The sequence below is a fragment of the Mirounga angustirostris genome, unplaced genomic scaffold, assembly GCF_029215605.1.
Source record: "Mirounga angustirostris isolate CCGP_5_RB_7025 unplaced genomic scaffold, mMirAng1.0.hap1 SCAF_1, whole genome shotgun sequence".
NCBI lineage: Eukaryota > Metazoa > Chordata > Mammalia > Carnivora > Phocidae > Mirounga > Mirounga angustirostris.
The window spans coordinates 202,828,168-202,844,941 of NW_026991709.1; the positions used below are offsets into that span (position 1 = coordinate 202,828,168).

The window sequence follows — 16,774 nt, forward strand, 5'->3', positions numbered from 1 at the left end:
AAAATCATATCACACCCTTCCCCTGCTCCCACTCTGCTGTGCTCCTGCCACACTCAGAATAAAAATCCTAACTCCCCATCATGGTCCATGCGGCCCTGTGGGAGCGGGACACTGCCAACTACCTTGACCTCCTCCTCCCCCTTCATTCCCCCCACCCTTGGCTCACTTCCACCAGCCTCCTCACATGGCTTCCCATACACCAGACTCACACCTGCCTCAGGACCTTTGCACTGGCTGTTCTCCCTGCATGGAACACTCTTCCCCTTACTTTCTGGTCAGTGGATTCTCTCCTTAGCCTTCATGTCTCAGCCTCCTGAGAAGCACTTCCAGCCGCACAAGATTAGGTGCTTGTGAACATTGGCTGAACAACTGAGCAGCTCAAGCGTGGCCTAGGGACAAATGTAGACCTCAGTGCCCACTTCCCTCAACTATAAATGCGGGTTTGGACTAGCTGCTAGCTGGGACCTCTCTTTTCTTTTCATCCATTCCTACATTCAAAAGTAGCTCCTGGGGTGCCAAGGCTGGCTCAGTTGGAAGAGCACGTGACTCGATTTCAAGGTCATGAGTTTGAGCCCCATGTTGGGTGTAGAGATTACTTAAATAAACCTTTTAAAATAAATAAATAAAAGTAACTCCTCACTATTCACAATAATGAAGAGCTAGAGACAGCCCAAGTGTCCATCAGTGGATAAAAGTATAAATAAAATGTGGTCTAGCCACACAATGGAATATTATTCAGCCATGAAAAGGAATGAAGCCCTGATTCATGCTACAATGTGGATGAACCATGAGAACAGCGTGCTGAGTGAAAGAAGCCAGACACAAAAGGCCACACAGTGTATGATTTCATGTATATGAAATGTCCAGAACAGCCAAATCCATAGACACAGAAAGTAAATTAGTGGTCGCCGGGGGCTGGAGTGGCTGCTAATGGGGATGGGATTTCCTCTGGGGTGATAGAAATGTTCTGGAACTAGATAGAGGTGGTGGTTGTAAAACATTGTGAATATATTAAATGCCATTGAATTGTTCATTTTAAAACGGTTACTTTTATGGTATGTAAATTTCATCTCAGTAAACAAAGAAAAGAGAGAAAAAAGTAATTCTTAACTGCATGGATGGTGGAGGGCAGGAGTCAGGGGCATAGCCTCCAGAGCCAGGTGATCACGTTTGTTCCTTCTTTCTACCATTCACTGGCTGGGTGACCTTGGGCAAGTCATTCACCTGCTCTGTGCCTCAGTTTTCTCATCTGTAAATGGGATTAACAGTAGTACCCATGTCAAAGGGAGGAAAAATAAAACAATATACATAAAAGGCATAGTGCCTAAAAATGGCTCAAAAGTTTATAACTTAAACTATATTTTAAAACATGTATGTGCTTCCTTTAAAAAAAAAAAATCAAAGCAATTTCTTCTGCCTAAAATGGAGCCTCAGGAATCGGATTTACACGCCCCCTCACCCCCGGTCTGGAACAACTGGGAAAAAATAGACAAAATGTGTAAAATAACACTTTTCAGACCTTGAGGAGTCAACACTGGGGTTCTAGAAAGGGTAAGGAGGCTACAGTTTGCAGAGCTGAGTCCTGGAAAGAAGATAGCTGGGGGGACAGGAAGGGGAGAGCTCGATCAATGCAGATTTCTTTTGAGGGTCTGAGAACTAATGGGCATATATGGGTGCTGAGACCAGGGACAGAGACACTTGAAAGGAGCAGAGGGAACAACCCTCAGAGTTCACAAAGGGTGTAAATACTTGGTGTTCCTACCAGCCAGAGTGGAAAAACTTCATAAGGAAGTGGAGAAAAATTAGCCCCACAATAAAGAACTATTCTGGTCCTGCCTTGCAAAACTTAACAGCAAGGCTGGAAAGGATCAAACTATATCCAGCAACTTAATTGTATCCCAGAACAAAGCTCAAGAACATGCAGAGGAAATTAAAAAGTATCCAGTGGGCCCCCAACGTGAAATTCACTAGGTCTGGCATTAAAATGAAACTTACCAGACAAGCAAAGAAGCAGAAAATTACAACCCATAATGAGGAGAAATATCAATTACTAGAAACAGGCCCAGAAACAACAGAGATGGTAGAATTAATTAATAGATAGACATTAAAACAGCAAATTTTAAAAATCCATATAGATCAAGTCTGAAGTGCACCCCCATCCGCAGTCTAGGTCTCATCCCCAGACTTCACAGGTAAGTACTGTTAACAGCACACACACCCATGCAGACCTATCTCCATCTATGATACATAGATGGAGGGGGAAAACTTTAGAATTTAGAAATGAATCTTCCCCTCTTCCCTAAGAAGAGACCCACCGCGCTTTTTTTTCTCTTAAAAACAAATCCAGGGGCTCCTGGGTGGCTCAGTTGGTTAAACGGCTGACTCTTTTTTTTTTAAAGATTTTATTTATTTGAGAGAGAGAGAACGAGAGACAGAGAGCAGGAGAGGAAGGAAGGTCAGAGGGAGGAGAAGCAGACTCCCCGCCGAGCAGGGAGCCCAATGCAGGACTCAATCCCGGGACTCGATCCCGGGACTCCAGGATCATGACCTGAGCCAAAGGCAGAGGCTTAACCATCTGAGCCACCCAGGCGCCCCAAATGGCTGACTCTTGATTTTGGCTCAGGTCATGATCCCGGGGTCCTGGGATCGAGCCCTGCATCAGGCTCCCTGCTTAGCGGGGAGCCTGCTTCTCCCTCTTCCTGTGGCTCCCCCTGTTTGTGCTTTCTCTCTTTCTCTCTGACAAATAAATAAATAAAATATTTTAAAAAGGAAGGGAAGGGAAGGGAAGCAGGAAGCCATGGTCTGTATTAACTGCCTTACCTTTGGCTAGCTCCCTGAGCGCAGTCGCTAAAGGCATCCATTGTGCCAACATCAGGCTCTCAGAAGGATAAATGGCTGCTCTTAGGCATCTGTCACTGAGTCTGGGGTCTGAGCACACTGTTCTCCACAGCCCAGGCTCTCCCCCTTGGAGATTCAGAATTTGGCTCCTTGCCAACCGTACTTCTTCATTCGTTGAAAGCTAGGAACTATCCAGATTCCAATTTTACATCCTGCAAAACTTTCTGGAATTCCTCTCCCTGCGTTTTCTCCCCATCCTGATGGGAAATCTAAAACCTGCAGAGTTGATGCCCTCCACACACATACAAGTTACAGGAATTTCAAACTCACAACAGCCTGGCCAGGCCCGGATGTGTGAAGGCACCCAGTCTAGGGCCCTTCTCTGTTCCCCGGAATGATTAGTCCTGTCTCTTTGTTAAGATCTTGACATGTGGGGGACACGAGGCTGTACAAACTTTTCAGTTTTCACTTCAAACTTTTCATTTTTCATTCCCCGCCCCCCCTCCCCCAAAGTCATGCACTTGAAGGCAGGGAACACCTTTTCTCCAGGCCCAGGGCTGGATGCCCTAGCACTTTCAGCTCTGTTTCCCCTATGGCACTGCTAACATTTACTTAATATTTTCCTCAAATTCATTCACTTATTTTTTTTCCCTTAAATGAATTTAGCCTCATCCCAAGTGACAATATCCTTGAAGTTATGGGACTTGATGTGCTATTTATATGTGTTTCTTCTAAAACACATTGTACTAAATACATAAGCACCATAATATTACCATGTTTGCCCTACATACAGTGTGCATGTGTGTGTGTGTTCTTTTCATGTATGAAATTCTTCAAAAACAATTTATGGTACTTCTCTCTTCCTCCAATAAAGTGTTTTTAAGTTATTCCTTTTAAAACTAACTCAAGTAATTTTTCTGAACGCGGTATTTGAACTTTTTGCCTTCAGGCTAAAAACAACAAGAACTATAAGAAAATGCTTAGAGGCGCCTGGGTGGCTTAAGTGTCTGCCTTCGGCTCAGGTCATGATCCCAGGGTTCTGGGATCGAGTCCCATGTCCGGCTCTCTGCTCGGTGGAGAGCCTGCTTCTCCTTCTCCCTCTGCCTGCCACTCCGCCTGCTTGTGCGCACTCTCTCTGTGTGTCAAATAAATAAATAAAAATCTTAAAAAAAAAAGAAAATGCTTAATTTAAACAAGTAAGCTCTCTTTTTGGAGAAGCATAGGTTAGCAATTCTGTAATTCCTTTCTGTTCATTCTTGGATTGAGCAAAGGAGTGAGCTGAGAATCATGGGAGCAGGGATTCCCCGCTGTCAGAGGAGAAAGCCCTGAGGGTGGAAATAAAAAACACGGAAGCAAACCAGGTCTTGTTGGATTAGAATTGGAAGTATCTGGGGGTGCCTGGGTGGCTCAGTCAGTTAAGTGTCTGCCTTCAGCTCGGGTCGTGATCCCAGGGTCCTGGGATCAAGTCCCATGTCAGGCTCCCTGCTCTGCGGAAACTGCTTCTCCCTCTGCTTCTGCCTACCCCCCCCCCCTCTGTCTCTCATAAATAAATAGATAGATAGATAGATAGATAGATAGATAGATAGATAGATAGATAGATAAGATAGATAGATAGATAGATAATCTTTGTGGGGGGGAAGAATTGGAGGTATCTGTGTAAACTCCAGGGTTTTAACACAGAAATGGGTACAGGTAAGGGTGTGTGTGTGTGTGTGTGTTTTCCTCCTCTGCCCACTGACAGAGCTCAGAGGTAATGACATTCCTAGTAGCAGTGAGTACACCCAGCAACCAGCTCCTGGTTTTTAAATGTTATTACTGAAGACAAGAATGAAGGCTTTCTGTCAAAATTGCTAATTTCAAGGCTGGAGCAGGGAAAGAACGTGGTTGAACCTGGAGTTCCCATAGGACCCATCAGTTCCCCTCCAAGGTATATGTATACCTAAGAGAAATGAAAACCTATGTCCACACAAAAACTTGTATATGAGTGTCCATAGCAGCATTGTTCACAACAACTAGAAGGTGAAAAGAACCCAAATATCCATCAAAGGATGAAGGACTAGTCAAAATGTGCTATATCCATACAGTGGAATATTATTTGGCCATAAAAAGGAATGAAACTTTGACACACACACACACACACACACACACAACAGTATGAATGAAGCTCGAAAACATGATGCTGAGTGAAAGAAGCCAGACATAAAAGGCTACATGTTGTATGATTCCATAGAAAATGTCCAGAACAGACAAATCCATAGACACAGAGAGTAACTTAGTCATTATCAGGCACTAGGGAATAAGAGGAATGGGGAGTGACAGTTAATAGCATGGGATTTCTTCCTGGAGTGATGAAAATGTTCTGGAATTAGATTAGTGGTGATGGTCGTATAATTCTGTGAATATACTAAAAAAAAACCCCACAAAATTATATATTTCAAAAGGGTGAATTTTATGGTATGTGATTATATTTCAGTAAGATTATATCTTGGATTTTTTAAAAAAATGACATGAAGCACCTGACATCCAACAGTCAGGTACAAGTAAGAAAAGAAAAAAGAAAGGGATGCGTGATCAATGCAGTGAAGGAGCCTGGATGGGATCGTGGAACAGAAGAAGGGCATTAGTGGGAAAAATCCATGAAACCTGGGGTGCCTGGGTGGCTCAGTCGTTAAGTGTCTGCCTTTGGCTCAGGTCATGATCCCAGGGTCCTGGGATCGAGCCTCTCATCAGGCTCTCTGCTCCGCGGGAAGCCTGCTTCTCCCTCTCCCACTCCCCCTGCTTGTGTTCCTGCTCTCGTGGTCTCTCTCTCTGTCAAATAAATAAATAAAATCTTAAAAAAAAAAAATCCATGAAACCTGAATAAAGTCCAGAGTTTAGTTATAGTAATGGAGCAGTGTTGGGTTCTTCATTTTGAGAAATGTAGTAGTTACGTAAGATGTTAACACCAGGGGAAATCAAGTGAGGCATATACAAGAACTCTTTGTATTCTCTTTGTCATCTTTCTAAAGTCCTAATTTAATTTCTAAAATTATTCTAAAATAAAGTTGATTTACAAAAAGTGAGCCTAGAAACAAAAAAAGAAAGATGTGCTCAGAGGACGATGGGGATACAGCAAAAGGACACAGGAGCTAGCCTGAAGGGGCTGCCATAAGCCAAGTCTGGGACAATTTGAACATCAAAATAGAGTAAGTGACTGTCACATATTGAGGGCAGTAAGTATCCATGAGTCCACACAGATACAAACAGACTCCTAAAAGCAGAAGGTCATAAAAAATGTCAAAGGAAAGATGGAATTAGAAAACCACCATTTGGTAATCATCAACTAAAATACAACTGATTCAGGCAAGACTCACCAGGGGATGCGAAAAGGAGTGGGTGGAAGTCTAAAGAAGTATTTATATGGTTACAAAGTATCATGCTATGAAGTATGTATATGTACAAAGTATCATATTACAGGATACTTTTCAATTCAAAGGGCAAGATAGTAATATTGTAGGAGAGAAATCCACCAGATCTCAGCTTTATTTAGGAAGTGATCAAGGTCAACAACACCAGACACAACACTTCAAAATCTGGTGCCTCCTGATACAATGCACCAAGAAGGACACATCACTTCTGTGGGATTCCTGCCCAAACCAACAGCCTCAGTGTAGTCATGAGGAAACATCAAACAAACCACACCAAAAGACACTACGAAGGAGTGAGCAGTTCCCAGCAAACATCATCATGTTTGACACAAAGAAAGACTGAGGGGGGCGCCTGGGTGGCTCAGTTGGTTGGGCGACTGCCTTCGGCTCAGGTCATGATCCTGGAGTCCCGGGATCAAGTCCCGCATCGGGCTCCCTGCTCGGCAGGGGGTCTGCTTCTCCCTCTGACCCTCCTCCCTCTCACGCTCTCTGTCTCTCATTCTCTCTCTCTCAAATAAATAAATAAAATCTTTAAAAAAAAAAAAAAAGAAAGACTGAGGAACTTCCCAGATTACAGGGGATTAAAGAGATGGAACAACTGAACACAACATACAATAGGATTTTCTTTATCATTAACAAATTAATGATTAAAGAATAAATTATTAATAATTAATTGATGAGTTATATTAATTAATATATAAATATATATTAACAAATAAATATTAATAAGGCAGTCGGTAAAATCTGAATAAGGGCTGTAGATTGTACAATTTTATCTATGTTAAATGAGTCTGATTTTAATCATTGTGCTGAGGCTGTGTTTTAGGAAATACACAATGAATTATTTAGGGACCAAGGGGTATCATGTCTGCAATTGACCTTTAAATGACTCAGAACAGGGGCTGGCTCAGTTGGTTAAGCATCTGCCTTTGGCTCAGGTCATGATCCCAGAGCCCTGGGATCGAGCCCCACATCTGGCTCTTTGCTCAGCGGGGAGCCTGCTTCTTCCTCTCTGCCTGCAGCTCCCCTTGCTTGTGCTCTCTCTTTGACAGAGAGAGAGACCGCGAGAGCAGGAACACAAGCAGGGGGAGTGGGAGAGGGAGAAGCAGGCTTCCTGGCGAGCAGGGAGCCCGATGTGGGGCTCAATCCCAGACCCTGGGATCATGACCTGAGCCGAAGGCAGACTTAACTACTGAGCCACCCAGGTGCCCCCAAATAAATAAAATCTTTAAAAAAAAGAAATAAAGGGTGCCTGGGTGGCTCAGTTGGTTAAGCGACTGCCTTCGGCTCAGGTCATGATCCTGGAGTCCCGGGATCGAGTCCCGCATCAGGCTCCCTGCTCGGCAGGGAGTCTGCTTCTCCCTCTGACCCTCCTCCCTCTCATGCTCTCTGTCTCTCATTCTCTCTCTCTCAAATAAATAAATAAATAAATAAATAATAAAAAAATAAAAAAAGAAATAAAATAAATGACTCAGGACAGGGGCACCTGGCTGGCTCGGTGGGTAGAGCATGTGGCTCTTGATCTTGGAGTCATGAGTTCGAGCCCCATGCTGGGTGTAGAGACTGTTTCAATAAATAAACCTTACCAAGTAAATAAATAAATGACGTGGAACGGGCAATTCCTCAAACAATTAAACAACAGAATTATAATATGATCCAGCAATTCCATTTCCGGGTGTATATTCACAAGAATTGAAAGCAGGCTCTTAAAGAAATATTTGTATGCCCGTGTTCACAGTTTATAGTCACTATAGCTAAGACGTGGAAGCCACCCAAGTGTCTATCAATGGATGAATGGATAAGCAAAATGTGGTCTATCCATATGATGGATATTATTCAGTCTTAAAAAAGGAAAGAGGGCACCTGGGTGGCTCAGTTGGTTAAGCGACTGCCTTCAGCTCAGGTCATGATCCTGGAGTCCCGGGATGGAGTCCTGCATCGGGCTCCCTGCTCGGCAGGGAGTCTGCTTCTCCCTCTGACCCTCCTCCCTCTCGTGCTCTCTGTCTCTCATTCTCTCTCTCTCAAATAAATAAATAAATAATTTAAAAAAAAAAAGGAAAGAAATTCTGACCCAGGCTACAACATGGATGAAGCTTGAGGACATTATGCTGATTGAAATCAGCCAGTTGCAAAAGGACAAACACTGTATGGTTCCACAGATAGGAGGTCCCTAGAGTTGACAAATTCATTACCGACAGAAGACAGAATGGAGGGGCTGGGGCTGAGGGAGGGGAACGGGGAGTTAGTGTTTAATGGGGACTGAGTGTGGGAAGATGGGAAAGTTCTGGAGAGGGATGGTGGTGATGGTTGCACGACAGTGTGAATGAGCTTAATGCTGCCGAACTGTACACTTAAAAATTATTAAGATGGTAAATTTTATGTTATATATATTTTACCACAATAAAATAAAATGATTTAGAAGTCAATTTTTTTTTACATTATACTTATCTACCTAATTTATCCTTAGAGAAAGAGCAAATGTAATATAATGTTAACATTTGGGGAAATCTGGGTAGGAAAGGACTTCTCTGCCCTATTCTTATAACTTGTCAAAATTTTCATTTCACTGGAATGAGAAGAAAGACAGTTGCTTCTTCTCCCCCCAGGGCTGGGAGAAGTCTCCAGGAAAGGCTTTCTCTGGCATGAGGTAAATAATCTCATCTATCTTTACATGCTCTCACCATGACTCCACTCTTTCTGACCCTCCCAACCCCCCACGACTCTAATTCCACCTCCCCGCTTTTATTTTCCTGTGGCCCTGGCAGACCTTTCTGGCAACAGAAAATATGTTAAAAGGCCAGGAATTAAAAGAATCCATCTCCCAGGCTTAAGGACTTAAAAGGATCACCTTTACTTATTTGGGTCCAGCTGGGGACTTGTCCCTCAGTTGAGCCTACTGTCCACGGGTTAGGCCAACCACAAACCCAGGCACTGCACTTGGTGAAACCACCTCTGTGGGCACGGGGAGGGGGAAAGGGATGCTAACTCGATTAGTGACCAACCCAAGAAACCTTCTCTGGGGCACAATAACCACCGACCCCACCCTGTGGTCACCATGACATGTGATGTGCCGGGGGTGCCTGGGTGGCTCAGTTGGTTAAGCGTCTGCCTTTGGCTCAGGTCATGATCCCAGCGTCCTGGGATCGAGTCCCACATCGAGCTCCCTGCTCAGGGAAGCCTGCTTCTCCCTCTCCCTCTGCCTGTCACTCCCCCTGCTTGCTCTCTCTCTCTCTCTCTCTCTGTGTCAAATAAATAAAAATCTTAAAAAAAAACACGTGTGATGTGCCAAGGCTGGATGCCTGGCTTGGAACAGCAAACCCTCCCATGGATCCTCTCTGCCCGGCAGAATGGGAAGTCTGCGCTGAGCAACCTCACTTGCCCAGGGCAAGTCAAGGGTTGTCCCCACTGGGTGATGTTTCTTTGAGCATTAGTGGGATGGCCACATGCCCACATCAGTTCTCAGTAGTAGGAAATGAGCTGACATAACCCGGAGGCCAGAGACTGAGTCACCTCCTTTTTCCAACTTTTTTTTTTTTTAAGTAGGCTCCACGCCTCATGTGGGGCTCGAACTCACTACTCTGAGATCAAGAGTCACATGCCCTACCGACTAGGCCAGCCAGGTGCCCTGTGAGTCACCTTCTTGTCCTCACCTTTGCTCCTCATATCCTCTGGGTCCTCACCTATCCCCCCTCTCATCTGGGGAAAAAAAATCTAAACTAAGAAAACTGCCACCATAGGGACACCTGGGTGGCTCAGTGAGTTAAGCGTCTGCCTTTGGCTCAGGTCATGATCCCAGGGTCCTGGGATCGAGCCCTGCGTCAGGCTCCAAGCTCAGCGGGGGGCCTGTTTCTCCCTCTCCTACCCACTCGTACTCTCTCTATCTCTGTCACTCTCTCTATCTCTCTTTCTCTCTCAAATAAAATTTTTAAAATTAAAAAAAAAAAGGGTGCTTAGGTGGCTCAGTTGGTTAAGCGACTGCCTTTGGCTCAGGTCATGATCCTGGGGTCCTGGGATCAAGTCCCGGGATCGAGTCCCGCATCGGGCTCCCTGCTTGGCGGGGAGTCTGCTTCTCCCTCTGGCCCTCCCCCCTCTCATGCTCTATCTCATTCTCTCTCTCAAATAAATAAATAAAATCTTAAAAAAAAAAAAACAAACTGCAACCAAAAATATACCACCACCACCCACCCTGCTCCAACCCTGGCCCACAGCATTCCCACAGTCAGGCATCCACCTGTTCACCAAAGACCCTGAAAGGAGTGTCCCTGTTGGTTCACTATTGAAGTCCCCCAATGCCAATGTTGAGTGCAAGGAGCGGGTAAGTAGGGAAAAGAGCCAGCTGCCCTTCCCACCACCAATTCAGGCTAGGCGAGAGCTGCCCGCACATGGGGGACACAGAGGCTGTGCCATTCTGTTCATTTGCAGCTTGAGACCAGTCAAAACTCATCTAAGCTGACTGAGGTCAGGACAGCAGCTGCCTCCGGGGCAGGGTGGGGGATGCTGGGGAAGAGATGGGGGGCAAGAGGGAACATAAGAGGTTGATGGAAATGTTCACCATCTTAACTGAAGCAGCAGTGACATGTGTATAAATACTCTTCACTGCAGTGACAGGGGGACTGAAGATCTGTATGTGTCACTTTATGCAAATTACAAGGCAATGGAGGGGAAGGAGCAAGCTATAAAGTTCAGCCGAAGTTATCAGAAGTGGGTGGCCTGTGATCTAGCTAAACTCTTGCCTTCCAACAGAGCTGGGCAGTTCTCCTGGGGGAGGAGGGGAGTGGCAGCATCCCCCAAGTCCCACGATGCTGCAGCGAGCGCAGCCGCCAAGCACACACCGTGAAAGGAACAGGGCTCATGCGCCCCAGACGGCGCATTGTCTACACCCCAGTCTACCTGACAAGACCCCGCCGCGAGGCCGCATCTGACCGATTCCCTTGACCCCACAACAAAGACCCCCTTTGTTCCCTGGTTAATATCCTTAGCAGGTCTGTCTAGACTCACTGTGGCAGTAATTGTCCCGTGATGTCACCAGGACCTGTGACCCAGCTCCTCCTCGCTGCGCTTGGGCAGGGAACACTCCAGACGGCCCCAAGCCAAGGGGGTCCCGGCCCTTGACACCCACCTGAGCCTCCTAGGAAGAGAGAGACCCGCAACCAGTGTCCCACATCCACCACCCTAGACCTGGGGGAGACAAGACGCTCCAAAAATGCAGTCCGTCCTGTGGGAGGTGCTTAGGGGCAGTGCCATGCTAGGGAATGATGAAAAGGGGTGCCCTCTGTCCCCCACACTCCCACCTCCCCAGTATGGCTGGTGGAAAATAGTTCATTCTCCATTAGAGCACAAGTTCACCCAAGGCATGAAGAAAGAAGGTCAGATGAGAGAAAGGGACAGAGGAGGTGGTGGGGACAGGAGAGAGAAGAGAGAGGGAAAGACAGAGACACAGAGAGATGGACAGAGAGAGAGAGATGGAGACATAAGGGAGAGAGACAGAGAGAGACCCACAGAAAGGCCAAATAAAACTGAAAGAGACAGACACAAGGGGAGAGAGACAGAGAGGTGGAGAGAGATATGGAGACACAAGGGGAGAGAGGGAGAGACCAGAGGGAGGCTGACAGAGACAGAGAGACAGAGAAGGGGAGAGACAAGAGAAGTTAGCTGGTCCCTGAGAGAGGAGGGGTTCCTTCTACAGGTGACAGCTTGGGCTTCTGAAAAATCTATGGGGACAGGAAGTTAACTGCTGCTCACTCTGGGTAACAAAACTCCCATCTTCAGCTTGAGGTGATCAACATGAACTGCCACATGCAACTCATGTCTGGATCACACCAAGAACACTCGAAGCCATATTTTCGTGAGGGATAGACTGGACCCATCCAATGGGACACCTTTTCATGTGCAAGTCTGTTTTATCCAGGTCAACTAAAACACACCAAGGGCAGCTCGCAGCAACCCCACAGACAGATCCTGCAGACACCGTGCTGCGCAGAAGGCACCAGAGCCAAGCGCAACTCCATTGACGCCAAGTTCTAGAACAGGCGACACCCACAGCAGCAGAAAAAAAAGAAAAAGTCAGCAGAGATGTTTACACCTGGGGGGAAATAGCTATGAAGGGCCACAAGGAGCTTCTGTGATTAGAAAGGGGCCGGGAATGTTCTAGATCTTGATCCAGAGCCGGGTGGCACAGAGGTGAACATTCGTAAAATTTCGTGGAGCTACACTGACGCGCTCACTCAGAGTATGTTTGTGCAACTCCAGCTTTTTGTTTTGCTTTGGTTTTAAAGAGGAACAATCACATCTGGGAAGGTTGGTGTCTTCTTTTTATCCATGGAATGGTAGAGAATCCTCTCTTCTTGTTTCACAAGCTTGAAGAAGAAAATGGAAAGTCTTCCAGAGGCGAGGTCTGGCAAGATGGGTGACCAAAATATAAGGGGTATTTCCCTTCCTGCAGCAGGATGAAAAAGCTGCCATCCTCCACCATCCGCATCCCAAAGCTCAGAGGGATTTCCAAAGATTGTTTAATTGATTTTTCTCCTATTTAGATGCAGATCATAGTGTCTGGGGCCCAGGAATTCAGACACACGGCTTTGTGTCCACTCAGCCCCGTGAAGGCTACTGTCTGAAACTCGCACAAAGCCAGACACACAACGTCTTCAGAAACACGCTGTTTCCTTTTTGTCTGGGGCTCCAGGGAGCGGGTGCAAGGAGCAGAGCCTCCGACACACTCCCATCTGCAGGGTCCTGGGGACCCCGTCCCTCTGTCCTGCTCACAAAGTGGGGTGCATTTTTTTTTTAAAGAAAAGTAGCCAAGATTTTGAGGTCTCTACTAGGGCTGATATAAAAGGTGGGGGGATCCCCAAAACTAGGGCTTGACACATTGAGGTTTCAACTTGGGTTTTTTTCCAAATTCAGGGCTCTGGAGTGAAAAGCAGGGGATGCTTTAAATCAAGCAGCTAATGGGCTAGGATTAACATGAGTTTGGCTCCGGTCTCTGCAGATCTGATTTATATAAGGAGAAAACGTTTCTCTCTTTCTCTCTCCCCATTGTTCCCGTCTGTCTCTCCAAATGCCCCATCTGACAAAGAAAGTGGAAGGCTTGCAGGCTGACAACCTGCTCAGGACAGTGGGAAAGACACCCCCCCCCCCAATTTGCAGTCTTCTCTGCCCCCGGCTGCTGGGAAGCAACAGTGAGGATCACTATACCCTCTCTACAAGGTTAATACATCCGCCAACATCCCTGCCTGGTCCCCCTAAACCTGGGGGCACTTTTGAGTCACTGCCGCTCCAGTTTCCTGGCTGTGTGAACTTCGATAACTCTCTGGGGGCCTCAGTGGCCTAATCAGGAACGTGGGCACAAGAATGAGTACACCCAACCATGCAAAGTTTGTGAGGCAAATTCAGAGTGCTCGGTGCACAGCAAGCCAACAAGTGGAAGTTATACGGGTCACCATTTGGAAAGATGTGGATACCAGACTTATATATTTTGCAGGAAGCTTCAAGGGAGCCGTTCTCTTCGTAGATTCCTTCCTCTCTTTGGTGCCATATATTTCCGGGGGGGGAGCCCAGCCCTGAGTCTGATTCCTACCCTCCAGATCTGAGTTACCTGGACTGCAATCCAGCTGGCGTTCACAGTGTGTTCTCCAAAAGGGCCAAATCCTGAAAGAGCAAACAGTAAAAGCAGCATGTTAACACCCAGTGACCTTTTTTAGCCTGCCCAGGGTTGGTTTGCTGCCTCCACCTGGCAGGACGGAACAGGGAATTTTGGCAGCTGCCTGCCACCAGGGCCAATGTCAGGGGCCTGGTCCCGCGATCTGGGGTACACCCAGGGCCCTTCAGAGCCCCCCCCCCCCCCCACTGCTCTTAACTGCTTTTAACTGTCCTTTCTTGTCTTCACCTTCACCCGACCCTCGTGCCTGGCAAGAGGCCAGTGGCCTCCTTTTGCCCCAGAAAGGGCTGGCCTTTTCCCTTCTCGATTTTTCCACTATCCCTGACCCCATCTATAATTATCTTATTACTGTCTTTGTGCAGGGCCTCTGTGCTCCGTGAATCACCACGAAGTGAGGAATGGCCCTTAAGGGAAAGGTGTGAGTGTCTCCCAGGCCAGACTGTCCAGACACCATCCTGCCAGGCTCCTCCCCGCTTCTTGAACTCCAGGCCCCACTTACAAACTGAGGGAGTGGTCTGAGGATGCACTAAGTGTCCTGCATGCACTGTGGCCTTCAGCCTCACTGAATCCTCTTTCAGGCAAGGCTGTTTCTTGGACCCCTTTTACAGGAGCCGGACTAAGGCAAAGACAGGGTGGAAACCGCTGCCTAGGGTCACACAGCAAGAAGGCAGAAGAGCTGGGATTCAAAACCAGACCCATGAGAATACACAGCTCTTCTATTCTAATCACCCTGTCACCCTGCCTAGAAATGAACATCTCCAAGAGAGCCTGCCCTGGAAGTGTGGGTCACTCCGGCTGGACTGAGGGTCCCAGGTGGTGTCATGGCCCTGGGAGGGATGCTGTGCCTTGGAGGCAGGACCTCTCCACCCCTTCTCTTCTCCTGCATAGACTAAGTAGGAGTCCCAGCTCAGCCACCTAGAAACAGGGTGACCTCTGTAAGCCTCAGTTTCCCCTGTGCAAAACGGAGATGGTACAGATGTAATGAATTCATGCAAGGAAAATGCCCAGTCCGGTGGCTGCCTGCAGAATCCAGCACTGGAGGAGCAAATAACCAGATACAGAAGGGCTGGGGGGGGGGGCAGGGGGAGTGGCGGCAGCAACTCTCCCCGCAATCACACACACCTGTTAAGTGAGTGCCTTCTTCTACCTTCCTGGGAATTCCAGGATCAGCCTCACCCTCCCGAGGCCAGAAAACACTTGTGTGAACCTTAGCTGGATCTCCCACTCTGACCCCTCCAGACAGCGGGTCAAAATGACCCCCCAACCAGAGGCCCGGCAGAAGTTGATGCCCACGTGGCCCCGAGGCGGAGTTTTCTCGAGGAGGAACAGTTTCAGGGAGTTGGTGACAGCAGGGACGGGCTCACCCATAAACAGCCGGAGGCGGGGGGTGGGGTGGAGATTTTGACCCACACGGTCCTGGTGACAACAGGGAGAGCGGCCGGCCCCCCGAGGTCCCCCGACCTCCACCTGTTCTTGCCTCGGGAGAACAGCCCCCCATTAGCACAGGGCTGGGGGGGCAGTGGCTGGCAGAAGGTTCATTGTCACTGGGGCACTTCCTGCCCGCAAATCGGCCTTTGTCCCCTGGGGCCGTGGGTGGGGACAGGCCCGACCTCGGGAGGGGCAGGGAGAAGTCAAGTCCTGCCCACCGGCCGGTCAGACAGAACAGACAGGTACCCAGAGGACCACTGTCCTCACCCGGGGAAGGAAGGACGCCCGAGGGGCCTGTTCTACGCGGGGCACTTGACCGGACCCCCACACCCCTGCTTGCCCCGACCCCTGACAGTGCGACCATAGGGGCGCCCCTTCTCCACTTTCTACGTGTTGCGCCGACTGAGCTGGGCGATGACATCTTCCAAACCTGGGAGGACTTCCAGCACCTTCCCCTCCCGGGCCACCGCGCCTCTGCCAACCCTGCCGGCTCTGGAGCCGCCCAACCCGCCCCTGCCCGCGGTCGCTGTCGCCACGGCCGCCATCAGCGTACCCGTCACCACCACCGCCTTCCTGGGTTGCTCCATGGCGGGCTCGGGCTGCGCCTCGGACCCGCTCCTGTCGGGACTGGCGACTCGGCCGCCGCCCCCGCCGCCAGGACCCCGCGCCGCCCCGCCCCGGCCCCGCCCCCGGCCCCGCCCCCGGCCGGGCCGCTCGGCGTGCGCGCCCCCGGGCCTGAGACGCAGCGTGCGCGCCCCGACCCCGACACTGTCCCGCGGGACGCCGGACTCCCCACCTTCTCCAAGCTCAGTTTCCCCACCTGTAAGATGGGGACAGTTCGTTTCGTACGACGTGGCCGCTTGAACTCAGTGAGTCAGGCGCTCCGACGAGCCGGTCATTTATTCCGCGTGTTCACTGAGCACCCACTGTCTGCCCACTCCTGGGAATTATCTGGCTCCCTCCTCCGCCACCTCCCTGTAAGACCCCGTTATTCACTACATTTTTTAGAGGAAGAACCTGAAGCATGCATGGTTCGTAGGGCCGCTCGACTAGAGCCTCCTGGAGTCAGAGAAGTGGCATGCCTGTGGGCCAGGGAGTCGAGAGGGGAACGGAATAAAGTGAAAACCCAGCACCACAGTAAGGTGTTGCCGAAAAGTCTTCTACAGGCTCCCATGTTGCAAAGAAGGAGGCTGATGTGGCTCCACAGACCTCGGCCTCCCCTCTCTCCATCTCCCCAACACTCATCCACTTCTAGCCCCAACAGTCCTTCAAGGGCCTAGTGGAGTCCCACCCCAGGGCCTTTGCACTTGCTGTTGCTTCTGCCTGGAGCATGCCCTGCAGGTTATCTGCAAACCGAGCTGCTTCTCTTCCTTCAGAGGTCAGCTGAACTTCACCTCTTCCTAGGGGTTCTACTTCCCCTACCTTCCCCCACCCCACCCCTCAC

General features: G+C 48.7%; 1 protein-coding gene across 5 annotated transcripts in view; it reads right to left on the reverse strand.

The window, feature by feature from the left end:
* The window catches only part of PGPEP1 (pyroglutamyl-peptidase I), a 30,691-nt gene extending 14,679 nt beyond the window's left edge, over nt 1-16,012 (reverse strand). For 2 of the 5 annotated variants that reach the window (XM_045862703.3, XM_045862706.3), the window contains exons 1-3: nt 15,884-15,988; nt 13,840-13,892; nt 1,112-1,249 (exon numbers count right to left, since the gene is read on the reverse strand). Coding sequence is in view for 2 of the 5 variants with exons in the window: in XM_064597730.1 (XP_064453800.1) it covers nt 13,840-13,892; nt 15,884-15,917 (87 nt within the window). In the remaining 3 variants the exon portion in view is untranslated. Of the gene's footprint in view, nt 1-1,111; nt 1,250-11,243; nt 11,374-13,839; nt 13,893-15,883 lie in introns of all 5 variants that reach the window. The other 3 variants (XM_064597730.1, XM_045862702.3, XM_045862705.3) reach the window with 2 other exon arrangements.
* Between the last annotated feature and the right edge of the window lie 762 nt (nt 16,013-16,774).